Genomic DNA, 26,451 nt, shown 5'->3' on the forward strand with positions numbered 1-26,451 from the left:
TTCTCCTCCTCCTCCTTTGCAAATTCATCCGCATGTTTGGCACCCTTGCTGTAAATGACAGCGCTGCTGATAAAAGGTGTGAAAGCGACTGCTTAAAGTACACCACGTCTGTAAACTGCGATGTGTGCTTTTGATCCGGCCCGGGGTTTAGCTTAAGCCCCCGAGTTACTTAAGACAATACTGTGCGTCCAAATTTGTTTGAGGAAGGCCCATTACCGATTCAACATGACCGTGCCCTCATCCGTAAAGCCGGGGGGTTCATCAAGAAGTGGTTTTTCGCAATTTGGAGTAAAAGCACTTAAATGGTCTTCGCAGAGCCTGATCTCAACCCCATCAAATACTTTTGGGACAGATTAAAATGCTGATTGTGAGCCAGGCCACACACACACACACACGAAATCATCAATGGCTGACCTCGCTAATGCTCTTGCGGATGAAAGGGGCCAAATCCCCGCTGTCAGGTTCCAAAATTATTCGTAAAATCCTCCCCAGAAGAGAGAAGGCCGGCGAATGTAGCGGAATATCAGAGCTCACAGTTTTAAAAACGGGACATCCTGTGGCCTTGGCAGCCTGTGATGGGACATTTCAAATGAGGGTCGAGCAAACATAATGTGCTTCTTAGTTTAATATTCCGCATTTTGTCCACCACAGGCAAGCTGATGAAAACAGAAAGACAGAGTTTTGCAGGAAATTCACTGTAAAATATAAATATATAAATGGAAGATGGCCACTTGATATGTCTAAACCAGACTACTGGAGTTTCACATTAGCTTAGGCTGCACTTAAATGCAAAAAAAATAAATAAAAAATTATCAGAAAATGAACTGAGCTCTTCATGTCCAGTCTGAACTGTAAATAAAATTTGATGGCCTCAAGGTCCTGGTGCCTCAAAAATCTCAGGCTCCAATGGACTCCCATTCTAAAATCTTTAACTTTTTAAGTCGTACGCTTTCAGTAGCTAACATCACTCTATTATTATCAATTTACTTGCCGTCCCTTTGCAAATAATGTCATATCTAAGTAGGTATCAGGCCCCAAACACAGGTAATTGTTGGGGGCTTGCTTGACTTGACTGACGTGTGTGGTCAGGAGTGACTGACAAGCTCGTTCTCTCGTTCTTGCTTCTGCCTCTCGAATACAAATCAATTACGGCTCTAAAAAAAAAACCAAGGTGGTGACGGCCAAATGCCAAACCAGTGGCTTCAGAAGTGTACCCGACAAACCGGCAGCTGGTGTCCTTGTAGTTACGTCCGTCTTTTGTCTGTGGTATGAACAGGAAGAATAATTACAGCCACCAGTAAACCCTACGGCATACATGTGACAATAGTCATAAGACTGAATTCTGAAATTAGATGTTTGTTATAGTATCTGGTGCCATCAAACCTTTGGCCATAGATTAATATTTACAATACATTTTTCACACAATCTGATACAGCCATATCTCTGCCACTCTGCTGTTAGATCTGATTAGATCTGAATCGAATCGTAGAGGCAGGTATTTAATACGAAACTGTTCCAGCAATGCAAGGAATGTCAATGGGATGGGCAATGAAAATATACAGCGATCTCTGTTCTCTATCTCTGTTTCCACGTCCTGTTCTCATGTTGATGGCAGTGAAGGTGTGAAGAGTCGTGAAACTTAGATTACATTCCAGACGTAGAGTGGCCCGTTTTCACTGTGTTCATGTTAAATGGATCAGTTACCTGCTACATACGTTTGTCTTTCCTTGGTGTAGCATTGTTGTCATGCCGCGTCTTGGCGTGGTGACAACAAGGTGGGGGTTAAGTTCAGATACTTTGCATTCTCATTTTAATTCTGCACCCTCAGTGATTCACTGCTGGAGTCGGAGCCACAGGGTTAGGCTGTCCGACTGGTTTGTTGTTCAAGGGAAAGAGGGAGAGGGATCCGGGCAGATAATAGACTTGTGCGTTTACACTTGCCACTGTGCGCACCAGAGTGAAACTTTGTCTCTCAGATTCGTCAATTTCCTCTCCCGCCTCCTTTCTTTGACGGGTTGCGACATCCCCTCACGCCCTTTTTTGTGATTTGAAAGGGCTTTGTAAACATGTGCTCAGCGTGTGTGAGATTGTTTTACAGACACGGTGGTTGGTTGATCTCCATGTTGTGTTTACAAAGAGTAGATAGTGGGGCCAATTGCTCGGGAAAGTGTTCTGGTACCGTTTGTTGAGGAAATTGCTTTAAAATTGCAGAGACATAAACATTTTTCTTGCCTTCTTGCACTCAAATAAACATGGAGGCAGTCACCCGCACTGAGCAAACATTTTGTTTACACTGTATTGTATTTAGAGAATGCATTATACAGTAAAAGTCCTATTTGACCTTAACCTGACTGATACGTAAAAAATAAATCAAGGCGAAATTTTGTTTGTAGGAAGAAACTTGTTGAAGCAGAAAAAAATGGAATGTTCCAAATGTGAAAGCAGGCTTTTATGTTATTTTTATTCCACCATGGACCACAGTTTCTGTTTAGTATCTCAGATCTGTGTGGTGTTCTTGATGTACTTCTTAACGATGACCGTGCTTCCTGGGTTTTTCCTACCCGGTGAGCATGAGATGAGCGTTCCCACGGGGGATGTTGCTGCGAGTCGCTTCATTCATGTGTGCCATGCTGTGCACCTCGTCGTCATCCGTTGTCGCCGCCGTCTTCCCTTGGCCTTGCTCGCTCTAAAGAGCTGACAGTCAGTCACCTGTGCGGCAGGTATGTGCTTGCCGATTCCCGGGAACAAAGCACAGATGTAGTAAACAAAAATGAGTTCTTAGCAACCTCACACAGACTCTCTCTCTCTCTCTCTCTCTTACACACACACACACACACACACACACATGCACACACTGCTCCACCCCATTATCTGCCTTCCTTGACTGGCTGGGCTTGTCAGAGCTCACGCCCGTACCTGTTCGCTAGCACAAGGGCTGAAACACCTGTCAGACAGAAAAAGACTTTCCCTCTGTTCACAACAGCCAGAAGGACACACTGTCACAGATTGACTGCGTGGACATTGCTCTGCTGGATAATAAGTGATAGCAGGTAAGCACTCTGGCCTTCATGTTTTTCAGTTTTTTACAATAATTTAGCCGCTTATAGAGTGATCCGTCATGTTATATATACAGCGTTTGATGAGAGCGCTAGCTTGTGATTACCAGTGTTTGCCCTCTCATTTTTTCTGGGTGTTTCCCTGTCATGATTCCTTGTCAGTACAGTTGACTGTGGCACACAGTGCTTGCTTTAAATGCTATCGCTCCCCATTAATCATTTATCCTGTGTAGACTGATGTACTAAACCCAGGATAAATATGTTTCTGAGCCCTCGGCGTGTTTGTTCTGCCACCAACGCTCAGGACAATATCCTCCAGAGTAATTGCGCTCTAGAAGGAGCTAATTCACAGCCCCGAGAGTTTTAGAGAGCCTATATTTGCATTCTGAATTTGGCAGCGCGCCGCAATTTTGCATAGGCCATTGTCCGTGTCTACTTTCAGATAAGAGAACACTCGTCAGTGTTTCATTAGTGTTTCCTTTTCTTATGTTCCCAGAGGAAGTGAGGTTGCCGTTGAGAAACTCATTTAAATAACCGAGGGGTCAACTAATTTGGAAATGAAGCAATATTTGCTTAATCGCGTAAATCAGTTTGCGCAATTGTGTATTGTATCCGATACACACACACACACAAACACACACACACAAGGGGTCTGATATGTCTGTGTGTGTGTGTGTGTGTGTGTGTTCAGACATATCAAGGCAATAGCAGTATTTTTTTGGAAAGTGGTAGGACAGGATAATCTGCATATTTAAGGGATGAGACTGAGGAATGCTTGACTTAATGGGAGGGGACACAGCGTGGGAAGAACCATTGAAGAACCATTCAGAGACTGAGGCAAAGTGAGTTCGCTGTTAAAATTGAACAACGTATTCTGACAAGATGTCTTTCTCCAATATGTTTTTTTCAGGTGGCCCGTTAGGGAACAAAGAAGAGAGATCAAGCATGTCAAAAGGTGAGCGGGCCGACGGTTCTGATCTGAATGTGAGGTGATGAGTTTTTAGCCAAATGAAGATAAGAGTGTGAATTCAACACGAGTAGCCGATAATGTGTGTCAGGTCAAAGGAGGCTTGTTTATCTTGCATGACACGTGCCAACAATGATTAAGATGTCATTAAGCTGCGGCTCAGTGTGTGTTTCATATCTCAGATGTAGCCTCGTGTTTGTGTTTCTCAGAGGGAGACAGAGCAACTGTGTTTCGCACCACCAAAGTCCGGACCAAGCTGAAGGGAGATGCCAGCTGGTTGCAGCGCAGCAAGGAACCTGAGACTGAAACCCAGGAGGAGAAACCATGGTAAACTTATTGTTTAAGTAGGGTTCTCTTCGTATTCTCCAGTCACTTGGTCAGAAAATAAACCCCAAAGATGTTGCTGTGCTTCTGTGCAGGATGGCAGAAGTAAGAGCCAGTCGTTTGAATGGAGCCCCCATTGAGACCAGTCCGGTGTCTTCACCAACACAAACCACTCCGCCCAAGACGGACACTGAAAGGTAACATTTTATGTAGGTTATAGTGTCACAAGCTTATCTAGCAAGCGCTTTGTGACACATGTGTGCTGATAACAAGTCTCTGTTTTGAACTTAGGGCACCAAAGTCAGGATACCTGATCAGGTAAGAGAAGCTCTTAGGAAATAATCCACATAATTAGAGACCAGAATTGAAAATCAAACATACGGATGGAGCACATTGTAAATTAACCATATTACATAAAGAAATTTTTGTTTGTCTTCCAGAGGCGTTTTCATGCCACTTGACAAGCCTGCATCATCCACAACATCCAATGGCTTTAGGTGAGAGCGTCTTTTACTTGAACAAGCAGACCTAGCAGAGATGTCCTCTGATAACTGTGACCTCAATGTGGCCTGATTTTATTGCAGCAAAACAACGCAGTTCACCAAAAAGCCTTCAGAGAGCTACAAGAGAATGTGAGTGCGCACAAATCAGATTCGATCTGCCGGCGGTGGCGGTGTGCGAGTGTCTTTTCTTGAGGTGTGTGTTTGTGCTTCTGTGCCCCAGAGCCCCTCATACTGTGAGACCCACTCCAGAGAGGCAGGATGGCCAGCTGAGCCCTGAGGAGCAGGACAAACGGTAAGACTCTCAGCACGGTCTGAAGTCACGCGCTCGGGGAAAGAGATCGCATTAACATCATAATGATTCATTTTGTAGGACGGAGGCAGCCAGCAATGTTCTGAAGAGATCTGCAGTCAAGCAACGGTCTTACGTGTTTTCTGCCGCTAAGAAATATGAGTATGTGTGTCTTGTGTCACACTCCGAATGCTTATCGTAAGATCCAACCTGTCTCTCTAATCCTTAAATAACAAAGATTGAAAGCTGCATGCTCTTTTTAGTAGAATACCCTTCGTGGTTAGAAATTCTGCCTTTCATTCAAAAGTTATTATTAAAGGGGAACTACTGTTTTTTACAACCTGGACCTTATGTCTGGCATAAAATACAATCGTTTACTCACCCAAATAACTTTGGTGTCATTTGGAGTCATTCGGAAGATATTTATATCTGCGTATATCCATATAGTGGGAGTGACTGGGGCACCGAAACGCAGCCTATAAATAACGCATTATCTGCCGCGAAACTCGTTTATTTCACCAATATTTTGTTATGATACGCTAGTGCCATTGCCCATTGAGTCCGGAGTTACCTGTTATCTATTCGCTGACGTGCAGCGGTTTGTTGTTCTTTGGCCAGCTGTTCCTCTCTCTGCCTCCGCATCCTCCTATCAACGAGCTCCTCATCCGTATACTCTGGCTCAAAACGGTAAGGACGTCCATCATAAACAAAGTCGTCGTTCCACAACCTCAGAATCGGAAAAATATGCAGCCATGTTGCAAAAAACTAGCAGTAGCAAATAATAGGTCAACAAGCTGCGTGCGCTGTGCACGGCGCTCAGAGATGACATCATCCAGGTCAGAGGTTAGTAGTTCAATCTACAGACCCCGGATGATGATAACAGGTAATTCCGAACTCAACAGGGAATAGCACTAGCGTATCATAAGAAAATATTGGTGAAATGAACGAGTTTCGCAGCAGATAATGCGTTATTTAGAGGCAGCGTTTCGGTGCCCCAGTCACTTCCACTATATGGATATACGTGGATCTAAATATTGTCCAAATGACTCCAAAAGACACCAAAGTTATATGAGTGAGTAAACGATCGTATTTTATGCCAGAAATAAGGTCCATGTTGTAAAAACAGTTGTTCCCCTTTAATATTGAGCATTTTTGGAGGTATTTAGAATCTTCTACACCCTTAGGGCCAAAGAAAAAGAACCTGACACATCACTGGACACCAGCACTCTGTCATTCGTAGCCAAGAGGTAAATTCTTCTTCTAAGATCTCTGACCGTTCAGTCAAAAGTAAAGCTGTGCCCCCTCACCAAACTTATGCATTCATACGTGTGCTCGGCCATAAATGTGCAGGGTGGAGATTACTGATGACGATGAGAGTGATGTGACTCCAGCACCTGCCAGCGCTGTGCCTCCCTCCCCCGCTGTTCCTGCCACATCTGTTGCCTCCGCGCCCGAGCCCATTCCGCGGAAAATGTAAAGCCCCCTGCCACGTCTCTGATTCCAGGACAACGACCGTTTCTTGTCCCTTCACTTCCATTCACTCATTATCCGTGTGGTTTACAGAGTCGACGCCGATGTTAAGACATCTGCTGTTAAAGAGGCGGTGGCTCCGAAGGTTGAGGAGGCCGCCCCGGAGCCTGTGAAAGAAGACCCCGCTCCCGTGACTGTTACAGAAAAAGACCCATTTGAAGGCGTGAAACCTGGGTGCACCAAGGTGGACACGCCCCTCCCTGAACTAATCGCTGATTGTGTTCAAGCCGCCCCTGCAAAATCAGAACAGGAGGAGTCTGACATATCTGGGCAGGCTGATGCGCCTCTGGTTGAACTTTCTCCACCGTCACAAACTAAAATATCACCTACTCCAGCATCCCCAGTGTCTCCTGCCCCGACTGCAACTGTCACGAAATCACCTGCCCCGGTGTCACCTGCCCCGACTGCAACTGTTACAGATTCACCTGCCCCAGTGTCTGTCGTGACAGCAAACAAAGTCGAAACTAAACTTGAACCTGAAGTAGAGCCAGAACCGGAACCAGAACCAGAACCAGAATCAGAACCTGAACCAAAGGCAGCAGTAGAGCCAGAGCCAGAGCCAGAGTCGCAAGCTAAACCAAGGTAAGATTTCCACAAACCAACATGCTGCCACATGTTTTCGCACGATATCAGTAATAGGAAACGTTTCAAGCATAATATTAATCATACCTAAATGTGTCTGTCTAAGCTACACTAAGCTAAATATTCTGTTTATTTAAATTCCTTTACATAAAAAATATGAACTCAATATCACCTCAGCATTATAAATGACAACAACCGTATGTAAATTGCTTCTTATACGTTGAAGCATCGGTTCATATGGTCCGGTGACATGATCTAGAATAACAAAACCCTCATAGAGAGAGTATTAAGTATAATTTTCATATCAAGAAAACAGACACTATACACTATAAGGGCTGAAACATCATCACATGCAGTTATATCTAACACCATGATAATGAGCCTCAAACATCAGTCTTCTTTTGAAGCAAAGCTCAGAGAGCGCTTTCAGGTGGCTTTGAGTATGTCTATGGTATGTTTGCTCTCATTCTTTTCACATATGCGAATGAAAGCAACCTTTGAATGCCATGTGTTTGTTTTTCATCTATTCTCACAGCTCCGGTGTTGACACGCTCGCTGCCTTGTCCGACACTCTTATTGCATTCGACACAAGTTCATCCAGGTATTTCCACAAAAACAAAAAAAAAGATGAAAGCGGCAGAAACCTACATATATATATATATATATATATATATATATATATATAAAAACAGAGAACTGAATTACCTTGGCAGTAACATGGCCCCAAACAGTGTGCCATCTGATAATGAGAGTTTACTTTCCCTTCAGCTCTAAGGACGATGAGCCAGTGCTGGCAAAGGAAGAAGGAGGCTCAGCGGACAGTCACACCACAGGGAACAGGTACAAACCTGACAATTTCCTCATTCGTGTCATACCAGGCTTGGCAAGAACCAGATAAGGGCTAACTGCCATTGTGTTCACTTCAAAGTGATTAAAAAATAATAATAATACTGCACAGCTCAGTTTCATGTGATTTAAAAACCTTATAGAAGACGGCGTCCCAAATAACACTTGATTAAATGAGCTCTCCTGCCAAACCTGTTGCAGTAACATACATTTTTCTCCCTGTAGTGCTGAAGAGGAGCCAGCGCCAGCAATCAGCAACTGTGTACCAATAACAGATGATCTCCTGGGCTTCACTGATGGGTTTGTTATAAACACATTCGTACCGACTATGAAATTAAAAGGCTTCACACATATTACCCACAAGGTGGCACTGTTGGTCTTCTCATAGTCTCCATCTCTTAATCATCAACTTCTCTTCCTTCCTCTACTTTTTCTGCCTCCACAGTCCAGAGGAGTCAGCAGAGCCTGTTCCCCCCAGCCCAGGACGCTGGAGTCAGGATCTGCTTAGCGAACTGGAGAGGTAGGGGGAGAGCCCAAAAAATACAGGGCTGTGTGACGAATTATTCATTCTTCAGTGGAAAATCAATAGTTCCCTTGTCAACTAGCAACATATCACCTTAACTTACCTTGAAAGAGCTGGGTGCATAGTTTCCAGAGAGCCTCTGCACACAAACTCTGCTCTGTGTTTGACTTTTATGTTTGATGTCTTTAGTGAGCCATCCCCAGTAAAGACCAGTGGACCGCTGGATTTCCTGGCCAATGATATCATTTTAATCAACACGAAAGCACACAGGTGAGAAAGAGACAGACATTCGATGGCCTTTTTGTGTACTGTTAAAAAAGTGTATTGATACAGATGAAGGGTACACATACCCCTTAGTTGTAAGATTTCCAATCGTCTGATTCATAAATCCTCTACTTCCAACACTTTATTTTAACCCTTGTTCCATGTAAGACGGATACAGGTGTCAGATTCCTGAATAGCACTTTGAAACGCAAAGCCACGTTTTATCTGCAGCGCGACTGCAAAAAGAAGAGCATGTTCTGTACTGATTAGTATTATGCCTTTGTTTTGTCTCCGCCAGCCTCAGCACACCGCCAGAAGAGGAGGAGCAGACGGATGAGACAGCCAAAGAAACACAAAGGTAGAGGGAGATGACAGACTCACTCTCAAACAATTATCTATCCGCGCCGGCCTGTCCCTTCTTGAGAAATGCATCCTATGCCGATATACCTTGCGACGATTAAGTCTGCTTTCGCGCCAGTCCCACAGAGACGGTCACCGTGACGACCGAACCTGTGATCATTACTGACAAAAAGTGTGACAGCACTCACGCTCACAAGAAAGGAAACGTCTGTACCCTATCCAGACGATGTTCACGCTTGTTAAATAGTTCAGTGGATTTCGGGCTTTCCTGATGGACCCGCATTGTAAATAGTGTATGAGAACAACCACACTAACCTTTGCCTGCCCTCTTTTCTCTTCCCATCATGCCACTCATCCGCACTGCCCTCCTTGCTATTCTATCTTGCCGCCGTGCAGCGAAGAGGACAATGCAGATCCCTGGAGCTCACATGTGACAACAGTAGTCTCTGAATCAAGGTAGTTTAACTGTATAATTATATATATAAGTGGATGTGAATGTGTTTAAATTATAGCTTATCCAAATGACAGTGACTGAAAAAATATCTTAGATTCTCAGTCACCATAAACTACATGTGAACCAAGAGCTGAGACAGGCACTGCTGGTGCTGCTGGTGAATGCAGATTTAGTATACGCCCACAAGTTCAGGATGAGTCATCAACATTTTTAAATAGTTTTCCATCTCTACAGTATCATTACAAACACCTAAAAAAGACATTTTCTAAAATGCTGAGTCTGATATTGGCTTAAAAGTGTATAGTGCAAAATGTGTCGTATAAAAATATTTAAGCATCAAATTGGATTTGATGGGGACTTTAACGGGGAACTACTGTTTTTTTACAACCTGGACCTTATTTCTGGCATAAAATACGGTCATTTACTCACCCATACAACTTTTGTGTAATTCATATTCCTTCAGGAGATATTTAGATCTGCGTATATCCATGTAGTGGGAGTGATCGGGGCACCGAAACACAGTCTCTAAATAACGCATTATCTGCCGTGAAACCCGTTCATTTCGTATTTTGTTGTCGTAATGCTAGTTTTTTTGCAACATAGCTGAATATTTTTCCGACCCGAACGAGTTTCGTGGCAGATAATGCGTTATTTAGAGGCTGCGTTTCGGTGCCCCAGTCACTTCCACTACATGGATATGCACTGATCTAATTATCTCCCGAAGGAATATGAATTACACAGAAAGTTATATGGGTGAGTAAATGACCGTATTTTATGCCAGAAATAAGGTCCAGGTTGTAAAAAACAGTAGTTCCCCTTTAAAGTCCCACATAATTGAGTCTAATGCATTCGATGAAACTGTGTATAGGACAGAAAAATATCTGACTTCATATTAATTATGGGTTTAGTGTAACTGCTGCTCAAGGTTCATTCTTGGTGAAAAGAAACTGAATTACATTGATTTTGCTATTCAGCAGTAAAAAAAAAAAAAAATCCTTCTATTTGTCAAAGACATCCAGATTCTGATTTTGATTGAGTTTGGCCCCGGGTCTCTTCGTGTTTCTGTTTACCATTCAAACTGCATTAAATCTTTCCATTATGAGTCAATGTGATCAGAATTCCTCTGACACAAGATGGGCCACGCTGACAATTGAGAGTGAAATCAGTGTGAAATTGTTTTTCAGCTCGGCTGATCCGTTTGATCCATATCCGATAGAGACCACATCCCCTAACAGGTAATCATATTGGTTTGGAGCTATGACTGTTTTCCAGCCAGCTAGATAGCATCTCAGCATGCATAATGCAGCAGCTGCTGATTATGAGCCTCTTTTCTCTACTGCAGCTCCTCTGACCTGCTGCAGCCCTTCTCCGACACTTCCATCAACAGGTACCAGAATGATAATGCAAATCCACCGTTTGCTGCAATGTAATATCTGTTTGTAGCATAGACGCTGTCGTGTTACCACATAATGTCCTCATTACTGCAGCTGATTCACTTTGAAAGTTAATGCGGTAATTGTTAAAATCAGCTGTTATCACACAAGAAGCACTAATAATCTGCAATCTGTGTGTCTCCTGAACATTTTACTGACATGCAATTTTCTTATTTCTTCAGTCCATCACACACGTCCACAGAGAACAGCATTTTAACTCCAGAAGAGTAAGTTAGTGGCAAAATATTCATTAATTTTTTAGCAGTGGATTAATTAACCCATTAGTCGATAAATGGAAAACTGACAGGGAAAGCAAAGGAAATGGTCAAACATTTTCTCGTTGTAGCATTTAAAGGTGCTGCTCCTCTCGTATGCTAATTATCTTCAGATGTTGTACATGTAGTTGGACAAAGCAAGGCGTCTGAAGTGGACATTTTCCACAATTTAGTGACATTTTACACATAAACCAATTAATGGAGAACAATGATCTGCATATTTATCAATTCTCATAATTCAAAAATAATAATTAGTTTCAGCCTCGCATTAAATGAATGTCAGTTACACAATAAAACGTGAGTCATGCTATCTAATGTTTTTCTCCTCCTTTTCTGTTTTGCAGTAACTCATTGGTATCCTTTGCGGACGATGTCAACCCTCCAAACACCGACACCACAAGGTATTACACTGAGTCCAGCGCATAATTCTCAAATAAATCCGCGAGTGACATATGAAACAGAAGAGAAAAGTTGCGGACCTGCAGAAATCGATTCTCAGACCGACACACGTTACTGTCGCCTGCTATGCCTGCCTGATCTGTCTTCATCCTCTCCTCCCTCATGTCTGCTCTTTTTGGCACTCAAGCACTCAAAGGTCATGGGCACGCACGTGGGAAGCCGGCACACCTCAGGAGGCTAACGCGGAAGAGAGGTGATGGCACACTTTGATTTACTCGAAGTACGCCCCCGCTATGTTTCATTCATCCCGCCCCGTCCATGTCCATTACGCGCTAAAAGCCTTTCAATGTATATGTCCCCCCCTTCTCAGCCAAGACGCGGAGCCGGAGGCGGAAGGCCACGATGAAGATCCACACACGCTGATCAAGTTTGAGAGAAAGTAAGTCATCTCTTTATTAAAAAGCCGCGGGCGCGTGTTGGCTCCTTTTATTCCCTTAACCTCCTTTCCCCTTCGTGTGTGGTGAAGTAACGAGGCTCTTGCGGTATCTGCTCACTGAGCGGGAAGACATTGTGCACTGGTGCTCATGAAAATAGGTCAGATATTTATTTGTTCCAACTTTCCATCACGACTGTGGAAAAGAGATCCCCTCCCCTCCTTTCTTTTTTATAATTTATAATCCTCTTATACTACTGTGTCATGTCTTTGTTTGTGCTCAAGGTCCAGTGAGAATGACTCTCCATGGGACAGATGGACCTCACCCACCGTCTATACTGTCACCAGTACTACAGGAGAGGAGGAAGAGGAGGAAGACGAGGAAGAAGAGGAAGAAAGGTGGATTCTCCGGAGCTCATTAAGTGCACATTAAAGCACTTATTTTACTCTGTGATTGTAGCGCCTTATAATTCAGCTCCTGTCAACCATTTAATTGAAAGCCAACTAAATACAAGTTGAAACTTCCTCGCGGCTCAGTCTGAGAATAATTTCTCAACTTGTTTTTATTTTTTTTTCTTTGGTTTAATACTGTCACGTCTTTACCTGCACTGCTGGGCTTATTTTAATGCAGTTTTGTCCTCTGTGTTGTAGCCCGGAGGATGTACAGACGGTCACAACCACCACTACTATCAGGTATATCCTAGCACCTTATGCTCAAAAACTGGGGAGATTAGAAAGACTTTCTGTAAGAGTAGGTGGTGTTTAAAGGGACAGCGCTTGGGAGGAGTGCTCCAGATGAGGCGACGCTGCAGTACAATAGAAAACAGACCACACCTGGTCAATAAACCCCGACCTCGGCGGAGCGCTGAGTCAGAAAGATCAGCTTCATGCACTTATAAAAGCTGCGGATTCTTCTTGGCTGGCCTGCATCCAGCTTATTGACTGCTGTGGCTGGGGGTAAAAGTCTAATACAGTTTTCTTTACTTTCCAGGGAGACGTACAACGAGCCAGAGCCTGCCATGGATCGGTAAGTTTATGATCTTGTTAACGTCAGACGGCGTAAATGCAACAATACTTTCTCCGGAGTGTTATTTTCTGCTTTTTGGTCTGTTGATTTTCTTATTTTTGCGAGGATGCTCCTCTTTCCTGGAGCTTTTTGTCTTTTGTGACGCCCGACAGTTTAAGCGAGGATGCTGCACACGGCGTAGACATTAAATTTAGCTGTTATTTAATGAGTGGGATAAATTATTAATTTAAAGACATGTGTTTAAAATCAAACATGTAGGTCGTGTGGGTTTGTTTTAAACTTTCTCCCACCGTCTCAAAATACAGGCGCCTTAGTTCGGCAGTGAGAGATTTAGGCCAAACCCTGTGGGAAAGCAGCTGTATCAGCTTAATGCTCAGCTCTGGATCTAAAGTTACCCTCAACTCCTTTATGATGCTCGGTTAGACGGATTCCTGTGTCAGCTCCGCTCCTGAGGTTTAAATGACAAAATCTGCTCGCCCATTGTCTTTCAATTTGAACCTCATTTCCTTCCCCCTCTAATTATCAGTCTCCAGATGTCAGATTAACGATGTGTATTAGAGATGTCCCTTTGTCAAATCACAGCCCGTTAAACAGCATTTCATTAACAAGCAATGGCAGAAAGTGATTATCTCCTGAGTTACATTTGACGGATGCGGAGTCTATCTGGTGAGCGTAAAGACTAACGCTGCTGCGCTCCATCTCCAGACATGAACCCTATTCCAGGACGGTGAGAGAAGAAGAGCAGCGCGTCCAAACACCAGAACCGGAAACCAAAAAGTGAGGAACGGTACAAGCTAGGCGTTTTAAACTGAAGAGACAGGTACTGTCCATTTTAACCTTGCACGTTAACTCACTCTTTGCTTCGCCTGCCTCTGCTTAAGGGGGTTCGTGTATGTGAAGGAGTATGTCAACGCAACGGAGCTGTCCTTGCACAACCCCAGAGACACAATCGACGGGTAGGGCTGATAAATTATTCACACAGTCAAATAACAACATTGATATAAAAGGCAGCTGAATAAACCTTCCTGACGCTGCTCTCATGGTGATGTACGTATTGCTCTTGTTTTCACAGCGGGTTGGATTATTTGTCTTCAAGCTCCGCCAATTACTCCTACAGCAGCCCCACCACTTACTCCAGGTAATGACACGATCTCTAAACAGGTATCAACCCCAGCCCCGTTCCTGTCTCAACACTTTAACTGCTGTCATGGTTTGTTCTTTAAAGGGTAATTCGGCTGCTTTTATAAATTACATCAGCAGCATTATTCTCTTTCTCCTTTTGATGACACTTCAAACCCTTTCCAACTCTGACTTCCACTCATCCTACATAAATCAGCGTAGCTGCTTTCAGGTCTCGGTTCAAACACGTCAGGTAATATCTGTCATTTAATACACCCGAGTATTTTTGAGGACTTTCTTCTCGACAGACGCTTCCACCTTGAGCGACATTTCAAGTACTTTCAGCACTTTCGCTGCAGCTGATACTTGATTCAGCGTTCTCACTTTCAGCGCTACGGTTTTAATGGTCATTTCAGTATCTTTCATTATTTGCATTGCAACTCCCGCTTTAGCTACGTTCAGACTCTGTAATGCCTTCAACTTCACCTTTGATGTTGTTTCATATTTTAAACTCTGACTGTATATAAAGCTAAATGAACCAGTACATTACTGCGTGCATAGGATTTGTGAAAAGCGATTTTGAGGCTCAATGTGGTTGGCTCTGGCAGTTGCCATCTTGGCAGAGTCTGACTCAATCTAACTCCAAGCTAATTAAAAAAAAAAAGTATAAATTTAAGCCTTGGCCTGATTTAACTGAACGAGTTAGACTACATAAAAATGAACCCCGCTATAGGGGAAATTATATATAGTGACTGAAACCATTGTTGTACCAGGCTGTAAACATGTTTAATTCTGTTGTAAAGTTAGGCATCTTAACGTGGGGGTGTACACTGATCAGTCACAACATTATGACCACTGACAGGAGAAGTAAATAACATTGACCGTCTCGTGACAATTCAATGTTCTGCTGGGAGACGTTTGGACCTGGCATTTTTAATGTGGATGCTACGTAGACATGTACCACCCACCTAGACCAGAGCAGGCACCCCCACCCCATGGCAATGACACTCCTTGATGGCAGCAGCCGTCCCCAGCAGGATGTAGCCTGACACTGACACACACACATAAAAATGGGTGTTGACCTGGCCTCCAAATTCACTAGATCCAAGTATCTGTGGGATGATCCACAGAGGCCCCTCCGCTCAACCCATAGGACTCAAAGGCCGCCCGCTAACAACATTCTGTTGTCAGACACCACAGGACACCCTCAGAAGGCCCATGTCCATTCTCTGATGAGTCACAACTTGTTTGGAGGCACAAGGGAGACCTACACAATATTAGGAGGGTGGTCATAATGTTATGCCTGATCGGTGTATACTGTATGTCTCTTTTTGAGCCAGCCTCATGTGGCCATTCAAGGAACTACAGTTTCATTAACAATAATTAGTTTAAATTTTACAGTTCCATTTGATTTCAAGCATCAAATCAAATGCTGCTTTTTTTTTTAGCTACCCTTGTTTCTGCAGTGGGTCAGATTATTTGACAGCGGCCCCTCCACTTACTCTTGGCAACAACACAATCCCCTAAACCGGTTTTAAACCAGCTGTAAGCCAGAGCCCTTTTCCCCCCCTGCCTTGTTATTTGCAGTTCTGACAAAACTAGATATGTTTAAGCAGCAGGGCAGAAATTCCACCAAGCCTGCTCATTAGTAGGCTAAGCGGGGGGACACGAAAGGATTATTTACACTTATTAAATTTCCTCACACAGGACTGAAAAGATCACAGGTTATTTAGCCAGAAAAAAAAAAAGACGCGGTTGCACAAGAGCTTTGCTCGAAAAGGCGGTCACTCTAACTTGGCTTAATTGCTGTGTCTCTCCAGAGCCCCGCTCTCATCCACCTGTACGTACTGCGGCGAGCAGGTGGGCAACGACGCCAAGATTACCATTGAGCACCTAAATATCAACTGCCACCCTGCCTGCTTCAAGGTAATTTATTCGTCCATTCTCATGCAATTCTCTCTTCTATTATTTTGACCTGATCTGCAAAAAATACACCTTTCTTCACATTAAATATTATAGTTAGTATAGAATTGAATGTCTATTCAGCTGTTACCAGATAGATATCACTTTCACATTAGAGCTTTCTCATCAGTATTATAGCCTTTACATAAATCATGCTACATCTTAGTTTGTTTGTGTGGTGACTGTGTCTCAGTCAACAGCAGTGACTTTCTGGAGTTCGTTGTGGTTGCCCAGTAACGTGTTAATTGTTGAGAGCTTTGGGGTTGCTGGCACTTTATCGTCGCCTTTGGAAAGAGGCAGACGTTCTGCTAAACTAACCGGTTGTGACTTCATATGTGACTAATATGAGAATGGCGTTGATCTTCTTATCCAAATCCTTGCAGGGCAGTCATTAAATGTCTCAAAATAACAGAGATTTAAGCAGTTAATTGTGTTTTTTTAAAGCCAAAAGTGTTCTCTATACTTCCAAGAGTAGGAGCACTTCTCTTCACTGTACTTTCTCATAATTACATTTTTTTTTCCCCCCCTCCCTATTTTTCAGTGTGGTGTGTGTAGTAAGCCTATGGGAGATCTCCTCCACAGCATGTTCCTACATGGTGGGATAGTCCACTGCGAGAGCTGCTACGCCACAGTCGACTGATTATGAAAGCTCTCCGGCAGCCTCTTATCCTCCTGCATGTTCATTTGCATATAAAGTGAGAACTGGTCTTTCACAAAGTTTGGACCGTGTTTGAATATAGTTTAAGGTGATCAAAGAGACTGCGATAGTGAATACTTAACGCTTACATCGGGTCAATGTCTCGAAAATGTTACTTTCCTTTCCGTGTTGGTGAAAGCTGTATCCGCCTCGGTTTACTATGAAGGATATGTCTGTCGAACGCGTTGCGCTGCGTCCGTAAATGAACAGACTAATACTGGCAAGTGGGGTACAATATTATAATTTAGCAAAATGACTTTGTTACAAAATGTTTGCTCGTCTTGCTCTCGATACAAATAACTGTGTTCACATGTACGTTTGATGCTTTGTTAACAAAATAAAATGATTCATATGGTGTAAACATGTCGTACAAAAAGTAGTGTGCTCGTCTCAAGCAGTGAGAAAAGAAAGCGTGATTGAAAATTATTGCACGTAAAGGTTATCATATGTAACGGAAAACAGTCACGGACATATTCTTTAAGTATCCACCTGAAAAACTCAAAGCTGTTCCTGAGAACTACTTTGCAAATACAGCTGTAATTTCCCACTGGGACGCTTTACATTTGCCTCTCTCCTACTTTCCCTTGCATAGCTGCATACATAAATGTGGCTTTAGCTAATAGCCGTCAGCTACCTGCTGAGTTACTGTGAAGAAGCTAATGCTGCTCAGTGGCTACTGTCTTGATGGTCTTCACACACAGTTAGGCAGAGCTCCCTCGGTACAGAGGACGAGTGCTTGGCTCTGCCCCAGTTCAATGAAAAGCTGCTTCTCGTGGGAATGTGCCTCTCTGGAACAACTGCACTTAATGCTTACAATGCAAAGTGGAGTAAAGGCAATAATGGCACATCAGTCATGGTAATAAAACGGGTTGGAAATATTAGCGTGTAACACTCTAAAACATTATTTTCCTACTACTGAACTAAAGACAAAAGTATTATGTCAGCTGAGCAGACTATAAAAATCTGTTCTAGTACAACTAAACTACTTGCAGGGGTACAGGAGGTTTGGCTCAGGTGCAAAAATATGAGTAATGTCAACTTCACTCCATCATTTAAACAGAGAAGCTGCATAATATGGGACGCCCCTGTAATCCTGGACGATCTCCACGCTCGGTTCGTTTCGGGGCCCGTGTCAGTGTTTTCCTCTGGCTCTGCTCACGGCCATGTTTTGGATGTGCTTCCACAGCAGCGAAGGGTCTGACTCGTTATGTCTTATCAGAGACTCCAGCGCCTCTGCTTGGTCCAGGCTCTGCCAGTAATCCTGAGGCCATATTTGCAACCATCTGTGGACAGATACACCAACAGATTAGGCTCATGACAGGGTATTTTAATTAGACTGTGAAAACAGAATCATTTCTCGCCCCTCGGGACATGATCACACTCACCCGTCGTCTGTAGGTAAGTCTTGGACGTTTCCATATCCAGGACTGGGTAGTGGGCATCCCATGTGGGAGTTACTGGCCATTTTAGGCTGAGGAGGGTGGTTCTGCTTAGGGGCCTTTCTGTATGCTCTCTCTGCTGCTAACCGTGCGTTCTCCTGGTCGCACACGTAACATTCAAACCCATTTAAGTAGTTCGGTTTGCTCATGTCATTAACCCCCCACTCGCGGGTCTCCAGTGCCTCCAGCAAACGAGTGTTAGCAATTCGCCTGCGGTTCTTGAACTCTAAATATCTAGCGTACTCATCGTCGTTCTCGTCCAGGCGCTTGAGAAAGTCGGCAAGAGCTTTCGGCGAGGGGAAGTCATCTACGAGGATCGCCGTGTGGTCGTTGGGCATCCAGTCGGCCGCCACAGAGGAGCCCCGGTAGACGGGCACGCAGCCCTGATGGAGCGGGCGCCACAGCTTCTCTGTCATGTAGTCTGGACACCGGCCATTCTCCAGCGCCAGGTGGAACTTGTAGCGGGCGACGAAATTCATGAACCTGGGTTCCTCGCCAGTGGCTGTGGCTGTGTCCTCCAGATGCTCAGGTAGAGGCTTGTTGTTCAAGCATTTCCCGTAAGAGTCCACCTACGGAGACACAGGACAGGTTTTAGGAAATTATGAGACAATGACAATAATTCACAAATCCACAAATAACACTTTAAGGGCAGTATTAACAGAAAAAATGGTGTGAATGCAGTTTGCAGGCATAAAGATTAATGATTTTGACCTGTTGTGTAATGTGTGAGTTGAAATCATGAGGACCCACATCTAGTTTCTTAACATGTGGTTGTAGATTTCTCATTTCACCCTAGTGTATTATTGTTACTATACAGCCAAATCTAAAACGATCTGTACCTCAATGTACTTCATGAGCTCCCGGACATATCGGTCTCTATCCGATGGTACATCGCAGTGAGACTGCATGTAGAGAACGGGAGCCAGGCCCTCCATCCTCAGGCGGTTCTTCTCCTCCAGGGACACGGCCACAGGCTCCAGCAGATACTCCAGAGAGGGCAGCCACTGCAGGGTCAGGGGATAGTCCGACTCCCGGCGAAACGTGGCGGTGTAGTTGAACAGCCTGATCCCCGGTCCGTGCGAGAGGATGTAGTTGTTCATGGGGGACTCCTCGTGGAACAGCGCCCAGGTCTGGTGGCGGAGACGAGGGAGCGGCGCCTCATACGCCCGGAAGTCTGTCCCGTAAAAGATGATGGATGCTGTCCGTTTGTACAGCTGCACCTTTCAAGATCACAGTCACAGATTAGTACTGTGGCAGAACAAATTAGGATTATAATTGTTATTAATGTGTGCATGCATCGTCCTTCTGTCTAAGCCACGAGTTCCTGAAGGAGGTTAAGTATCTTGGTACCTTGCGATTGCTTGTGACCAGGCAGGAGGACGTGGCACAGTCGATGCGGTCAGTGTCCCCAGGAAAGTGTGGGAACAATCCCCCGCTCCACCAGAGGAGAATGGGCAGCTCCTTGTTGCTGCGGCGGTCACTGTTACCAGGTCCTCTGTACGAAGCCACAGAAGCAAACTCCATGTCTGACAGAGCACTCTGAGGCTGAAAGGCTCCTCGGTCCACCGCATCCAAGGACTCCAGATGAAACTGGTCATCAGCCAAGGAGGCAAAGGACACCCAGACCCAGCAGAGGACAGCAAACAGCCCCAGACACAGGCAGGGCAGCAGCCTGCTCCGACCGGCCATCTGCAGGGTTGAAAACAACATGCATCAATAACTTTCTGTGTCTCTTTACAGCAGTTTGTAAATCCTGAATGCAGCTACTTCAGGCTAAACTCCGCTAAGCAAACAATCCCAATCACTCGTGTCAGTATTTTAAAGAGCAAACACCAATATCCAAACATTGACATCGTTTCCTACCATCGTCACAGCATCAAATACATGAAGGAGCCTTCTCCTTAGCTCTTAAAATAATATAAATATAACTATTCTCCTTAAAAGCTGGCTTTGTGAGCGGTGGTAACGGGGTGCTGCTTAACATCAGTCAACGGATACGAAGCAGCTGAATTCTTCTTCTACGCTTCTGCCTTTCCTCCTCCTCCTCCTTCTTCTTCTTCTGTCAGAAACTGATCTGAGCACAGCGCCACCTACCGCTGGCGAGTAGGAACTTACAACAACACTGAACAAAAGTGGCGAGCTAGCTTAATGTTTGAATTTATTTTGCCACCAAATATCACACACTTTTTTTCTAGATCGTAAACTATTGTATGTCAAGTGTGTAAATTAAACAAAACCCTTGAAGTAATACAATTATGATAAACAAGGAGACAAATTAAAAAACATCCCCTAGGCTGTATTAACTAATTTATTACTTTCATATCCAGCTTGGTTTTAATTGAGTAAAAATACGATAATATAATTATGTATGTGTTGGTTTCAACGACATAAGCTCTGTATGAATTAATCCACTGAAGGGAGACATTTCTTGGAGTACACATTCAAATCTAAGTTTAAAACATGCAATTTAATTAGTACAAAGATGATGCATGCATCATTCATAAAGGGGGTTTCAGGCTGGGTTCTGTAAAGCGTCTTGAGACCATTTGTATTGTTGCTGACACTATATAAATAAAACAGAATTGAATATTAGCCTGTTATTCTGTGAATGTTACATGCTTTAAAAAACAAACAAACAAAATACATAACATCATTAGACAGTTAATCCCAAATGCATTAAAGTTTAATTTGCTCTGTATTGTAAGCTCAGTACATCTTTTCCAAACAGAATCTTAACCTTTAGCTACACTTTTGTACATGAATTTACTGTAGTAAAAAACACGACAGTTCTCACTGAGTTTTAGTGGAATGAAGTCACATTAGCAGAGAATAGAAAAATGTGCAAGGGAAGCACTTGCACACTCAAAGCGTACTCAAGTAAACTCCAAAGCTCAAGAGCATATGTCAAATCTGTCTTACTTCAATGTAAACCTGGCAATGATCAGAAATTTTGATGACCTGGAAAGTTATGACATAAAATGAACAAAAAAGTATGTACAGTTTCTACCATTTCAAAGGCAGCAGTTAAGTTTAAGCAAATGTTTTCTAACTCCTTTGTGTCCAGCAAAACATTGTGGACTAGGTGGCTGACAAGCAGAACCAAGCGAAGATACCAGAAGTCAAATTGTTATTCTAAGCAAAGACAGTCTTTCTCAACTTTGAATCATGGCTAGACTGAAGATTTCTGAGAGGTCAGCTCAAATTTCAGGAAACCGAATCAGTTGTATTTCAAAGCACGTCATGCCGGCCAGTAATGAGCACAACATCAGAAGATTAATACATCAAGCTTTGTTCACTGAGAGGCAGAATAACAACTTGATCACGGATACAGACTTTGCTATAGAATACAATCACCTATGGTATCATTAAAAGAAGGGCCTGAGTAGCGTTTCAAAACCAGGGGAAACAAGGCCAAATAAGACAATGCAGCATTTCACGATGGATCATGGTAAAAATATTCTGACAAATCCAAGTTAGAATTTGTGGCAGTGACAGAAGGGTCTATGCAAAGACAAACAAGAGAAAGAGTGATATCACGCTGCATTAAACCCACAGTGAAACATGGCGAGGACGGTCTGTTTTGCTATTCTGGAGCTGGACACCTGCACTGAGTTGACTCCACCCTGAACAAGGAGAAGCAGCACTCCATTATTCAGAGACATAGTACACTCTCTTGTTTGCATCTACTAGCAGACTAAGGACTGCAGACTCTCATTGTCACAGTCACCTGACCTGAACTGAACATTTATGGTGAACACTTGAGAACTAAGAACTAAGGACTTACATACATCTTGTATAGATATTACACAGATGGGCCTTCTGAGGGTGTCCTGTGGTGTCTGGCAACAGAATGTTGTTAGTGGCAGCCTTTGGGTCCTATGGGTTGAGGGGAGGGGCCTCTGTGGATCATCCCACAGATATTTGATTAGTTTGGGATCTAGAGCATTTGGAGGCCAGATCAACACCTTGTGCTGTTCTTCATGTTCTTTGAGTGTCAGGTTGCATCCTGCGCGGGATGGCTGCTGCCGTCAAGGAGTTTTCATTGCTGTGTAGGGTGAGGGTGCCCGCTCTGGTCTCTAGGTGGGTGGTACATGTCTAAGAAACATCCACACAAATGCCAGGTCCAAAGGTTTCCCAGCAGAACATTGCATTGTCACAAGCTTGTCAATGTTATGTACACCTTGCGCCAGTGGTTTTAATGTTGTGGCTGATCGGTGTGTGTATACTGTGGAATCCCTGCAGTTCGAGTGCTGCAGTCATTAAAGCAAACGAGACCAAAGAAAAGATATAATGAAATTCATGTACAATAGATTTTTCAAAGAATCAACTATCAAACATATAATTGTACGGAAGCATATTGCTGCCACACTTTAGAAAAAAAAAGGCTCAATATTATGTAATTACGTGAACGTTTCTTGTTATAACAATATATTTTTCACGTTTTAACAAGATAAGTATCACGTTATTACATGAAATGATCACGTTATTTCATGATAATGATATTTTCACGTTATAACGTGAACATTATCATGAAATAACGTGATAATTTCCTGTAATAACGTGAAAATATCATCTCTTGAAATAACATATCACGTTATAACGTGAAAATATCATTATCATGAAGTAACGTGATAATTTCATGTAATAACGTGATACTTATCTTGTTAAAACGTGAAAAATATATTGTTATAAGAAGAAACTTTCACGTGATTACGTAATAGTAAGCCTTTTTTTTTGTGTGTGTGTGGCAGCAATACGCTTCCGTAACTGAACTGATAGTATGCAGAAAAAAACAGTCTTAAGTCCTAAAAACCAACGCAGAATAGAAGTCACGTCACTATTTATGAAAATAAATAACATGGCGGGCTTTAGGACCTGTGTTTGTGCACGTGCAGCTCCTCGGCGGGGCGTGCACGTCACGACACTCAATCACAGTCAGATGTAGGGGAGCGGGTCAGACCACGTATTAATAACTATCGGGAACTGGGTGAGTGAAAAATACTTATCGATATCAGATGCATTGTGTTAAACATACACGCCGCCAGTGCTACTACTCTTGTTAATTACATTAATTGCGGTTTTTAATGTAGTTCTGAGCCGCGCATACTGTGCACCGAGGCTAACGGTTAGCGCGAGCAGGATAGAATGTCAACAAGCCACCAGGCTAGCCGGCTAGCATGCTAGTTGGCTAGGAGGTTTAAAGCCGCTACACCGTTATCATTGTCAGTAGCACGAACGCATTTTAGAAAGCTGTTACCCGTTTCGGTTCCCTTTTAACTTCTGCTCTGAAGCACTTTCGGGACAGTTTCACAGAGACCGTCGTTGAACGGGTTCAGACAGAGTTTTTAATCCGTCAGTCACTGTTGACAACAAGCTGGTACACGTTTGCGCAAATGTTATGGTCTTTTTCCGGAGTCGGCTTGTTTTATGTTGTTGTGGCGCCGGGCTCATACATATTTATGCCATACAGAAATATTATTTTCATCTTTTGGCTTCGTGTTTATGTCTTTGCCCTCACGTATTTACTGTAAGGCTTAGTTCATAGTGTCTGTACGACTGTGTAACATAGTAAACAACAACGTTGTAATCAGTCTGCCAGTCTCTTTTTAAGCCAGAGACCTTTAACAGACACCCCGGTCCTTCACCCCTGTCATTCAGTCCCTGAAACTAGTAAACCATTGCAAGTCTCTCTTATGGCTTTCATTTCTCATAAAGATTTCAGGTTGAACACAGGTGCAACCATTCCTCTCATTATCTGAATCATCAGTGTGAATGTTTACTGGGAGGTTAGTATTCTTCATTACCACCTGCTCAGTGGTGATTTGCATTTCATGTTTAAATTCTGGTATCTATTTTTTGTGCTTCCTCTTTCTGGGTGAAGTCGACCCTGGTCTGCCACCTGGTGCGGAGGCCTGTAACCCTTGCGAGGAGGCCTAGCTGGGTGGGAGGAATCACGATGAGCGGGAAGAACGTGCTGCTGAAGGTGATTCTGCTGGGAGACGGCGGAGTGGGAAAGTCCTCCCTGATGAACCGCTACGTCACGGACCGCTTCGACTCCCAGTCCTTTCACACCATCGGCGTGGAGTTCCTAAACCGGGACTTGGAGGTGGATGGGCGCCTGGTCACGCTTCAGATCTGGGACACGGCGGGCCAAGAGCGCTTCAAGTCGCTACGCACGCCCTTCTACCGAGGCGCTGACTGCTGTCTGCTCACGTTTGCCGTGAACGACCTGCAGAGCTTCCAGAACCTCGGCTGCTGGAAAAAGGAGTTCATGTACTACTCCGACGTTAAGGACCCCGAGCGATTCCCTTTCGTGGTGCTAGGCAATAAGGTAGACATGGAGCAGAGGGAGGTGGGGGAGGATGAAGCTCGGGCCTGGTGTGAGGAGAACGGGTGCTGTCCTTACTTTGAGACCAGCGCTAAAGATGACACTAATGTCACGGCTGCTTTTGAGGCTACTGTCAGGGAGGTTCTGGCCGCTGAGGACCAGATTGACCATACACTGCTGAGTAGTACTATCGATCTCCATGGCAACCGCAAAACCTCTCGTTCGTCCTGCTGCTGATTGGGTAGGTGTGAATCCAGCATGGCTTAATCTCTCTGGCCGAAACTCGCCCGTAGTAGTTTTAAGAGCCAGTCAGATATTGTTTATGGTACAGATACTGGAGGTACACGGTACTGAGTGCAGTATCCCCTAAAGATAATATGGATCAGACACAGCTGCTCTGAGGAGGAGGAGGAGGGTGGTGTCGCAGTGTCAGCTGATGTCTATATTGCTGAATTATTGCTCTAAACAAGGTACAGGCATACTGGAACCAGGTGTACTCATCTTCTGTGCTCTGTCTGCTTTCAGTACTGTTGCACACAAAATGTTTTTTATCCAGCTTCAGCTTTGTCTTTGCCTGTTCAGGGGTTGACTTATTTAAATAGTGTAATTAAAACTTTTACCCAATCAAGATGATTCAAATTAACGATGAAAGAGAGATTAAAAGCAGTCTTCTCTTCTCAGAGCACACTGTACCATTCGCACGGTAACACACAGATACTTTTGTAACTGGTCAACTTTCTGTCCACAAGCTTATTTTTAAGGATTTTAGAAGGAATTAATTCAATGTTACGTTCTGTTTTTTTTTTATCAGACATGTTTGTAGTTGCTGGAGTGTTAATGTATTTTCCAGTCCAGGCAAATACTGAGCTTTAGACCTCCCAACTTCAATAAGATGACATGATTCAAGGCATGGGGGGACTTTTAATAATTGCTGCTTTCTAAAGGAAAGAGACTTTGTTTGTCTTCAAAGGGAATTGAATTCTGAGTTTTACCTTTGCAGCTCTGACTGTGAGCACTGGGTACGAAGTATCGTGGCATTCTCATTCCTTGAAACTGGACATTTTACTACAGCACTACATTGTAGCTGGAAGGTGTCAGGGAATCTGCCATTGTCAGTTTTGGTTCCTGTAATTTATGTACACGTTTACCAGGCAAGATAAGGTAATTGTTTTTGCTCAATTACAGAAGTAGCACTGCTTTTGCTACTGTTTCTGAAGTGTTTATTTCCCTATTAAGCGCTTTACCGTCCTTCAGAGTGTTACCTTTTGCAGACTTTTTTTTAACATTGACGTCTTCATCTACGTTGAGCTTCAGTGTTGGATCGGGGACAGATTACTGTCCTGGAGAGTAGAGGAAGTTGTAAGTATTAACGGTATCTTTGTAAACGTGTGTCTAGGGTTGCAAAGGGGTGGACAATTTCCGGTAAATTTCCAGAAACTTTCCATGGGAAGTTAAACTGGGGAATTTTGGAAATATTCCAAATTAGAAACTTTCCATGGGAATTATGGGAATTATGGGAATTATTGGGAATTTATGGGAATTTATGGGAATTATGGGATGACAACTGATTACAGAAAACCGTCTTGCAGGAGTCAGAAGAAACAGCATCAAATTTGAGGTAGCTACCACCATAATTAGCTA

General features: G+C 43.6%; 3 protein-coding genes across 9 annotated transcripts; 2 read left to right on the forward strand and 1 right to left on the reverse strand.

Moving 5' to 3' along the window:
• The first annotated feature begins 2,579 nt into the window (after positions 1-2,579).
• znf185 (zinc finger protein 185 with LIM domain) lies at positions 2,580-18,127 on the forward strand. 4 transcript variants are annotated; one of them, XM_084549524.1, is made up of 34 exons: positions 2,580-2,720; positions 2,902-3,050; positions 3,967-4,011; positions 4,233-4,350; positions 4,443-4,544; positions 4,639-4,665; positions 4,788-4,844; positions 4,932-4,979; positions 5,071-5,142; positions 5,221-5,301; positions 6,324-6,386; positions 6,490-6,612; positions 6,703-7,251; positions 7,787-7,852; positions 8,020-8,091; positions 8,323-8,397; positions 8,543-8,617; positions 8,810-8,890; positions 9,183-9,242; positions 9,641-9,700; positions 10,883-10,933; positions 11,041-11,085; positions 11,314-11,358; positions 11,751-11,807; positions 11,993-12,058; positions 12,176-12,244; positions 12,524-12,637; positions 12,890-12,931; positions 13,230-13,265; positions 13,971-14,042; positions 14,147-14,221; positions 14,338-14,403; positions 16,205-16,310; positions 16,888-18,127. In XM_084549524.1, exons 3-34 carry the CDS (start codon positions 4,002-4,004, stop codon positions 16,984-16,986), a joined length of 2,682 nt encoding a protein of 893 aa, XP_084405650.1. In that variant the 5' UTR covers positions 2,580-2,720; positions 2,902-3,050; positions 3,967-4,001; the 3' UTR covers positions 16,987-18,127. The 4 variants fall into 4 exon arrangements, with proteins under 4 accessions (XP_084405650.1, XP_084405649.1, XP_084405652.1 ...); XM_084549523.1 differs by lacking the exons at positions 2,580-2,720; positions 2,902-3,050 and having other exon boundaries at positions 3,082-4,011; XM_084549525.1 differs by lacking the exons at positions 2,580-2,720; positions 2,902-3,050; positions 5,221-5,301 and having other exon boundaries at positions 3,083-4,011.
• Positions 18,128-18,170: 43 nt separating this feature from the next.
• Positions 18,171-21,584, reverse strand: pofut4 (protein O-fucosyltransferase 4). Of its 3 annotated transcripts, XM_084549541.1 has the most exons (5): positions 20,346-21,584; positions 19,833-20,171; positions 19,322-19,702; positions 18,429-19,051; positions 18,171-18,326 (listed from the first exon to the last, which is right to left on the reverse strand). In XM_084549541.1, the coding sequence occupies exons 1-5, from the start codon at positions 20,346-20,348 to the stop codon at positions 18,176-18,178; spliced, it is 1,497 nt and encodes a 498-aa protein (XP_084405667.1). In that variant the 5' UTR covers positions 20,349-21,584; the 3' UTR covers positions 18,171-18,175. The 3 variants fall into 3 exon arrangements, with proteins under 3 accessions (XP_084405667.1, XP_084405666.1, XP_084405665.1); XM_084549540.1 differs by having other exon boundaries at positions 19,322-19,696; positions 19,833-21,584; XM_084549539.1 differs by having other exon boundaries at positions 19,833-21,584.
• Positions 18,886-26,257, forward strand: rab9b (RAB9B, member RAS oncogene family). Of its 2 annotated transcripts, none has more exons than XM_084549549.1 (2): positions 18,886-19,011; positions 24,364-26,257. In XM_084549549.1, exon 2 carries the CDS (start codon positions 24,439-24,441, stop codon positions 25,045-25,047), a length of 609 nt encoding a protein of 202 aa, XP_084405675.1. In that variant the 5' UTR covers positions 18,886-19,011; positions 24,364-24,438; the 3' UTR covers positions 25,048-26,257. The 2 variants fall into 2 exon arrangements, with proteins under 2 accessions (XP_084405675.1, XP_084405674.1); XM_084549548.1 differs by lacking the exon at positions 18,886-19,011 and adding an exon at positions 23,193-23,469.
• The last annotated feature ends 194 nt before the right edge of the window (positions 26,258-26,451 follow it).

This window comes from Chelon labrosus (assembly GCF_963514085.1).
Source record: "Chelon labrosus genome assembly, chromosome: 8".
Classification (NCBI taxonomy): Eukaryota; Metazoa; Chordata; class Actinopteri; order Mugiliformes; family Mugilidae; genus Chelon; species Chelon labrosus.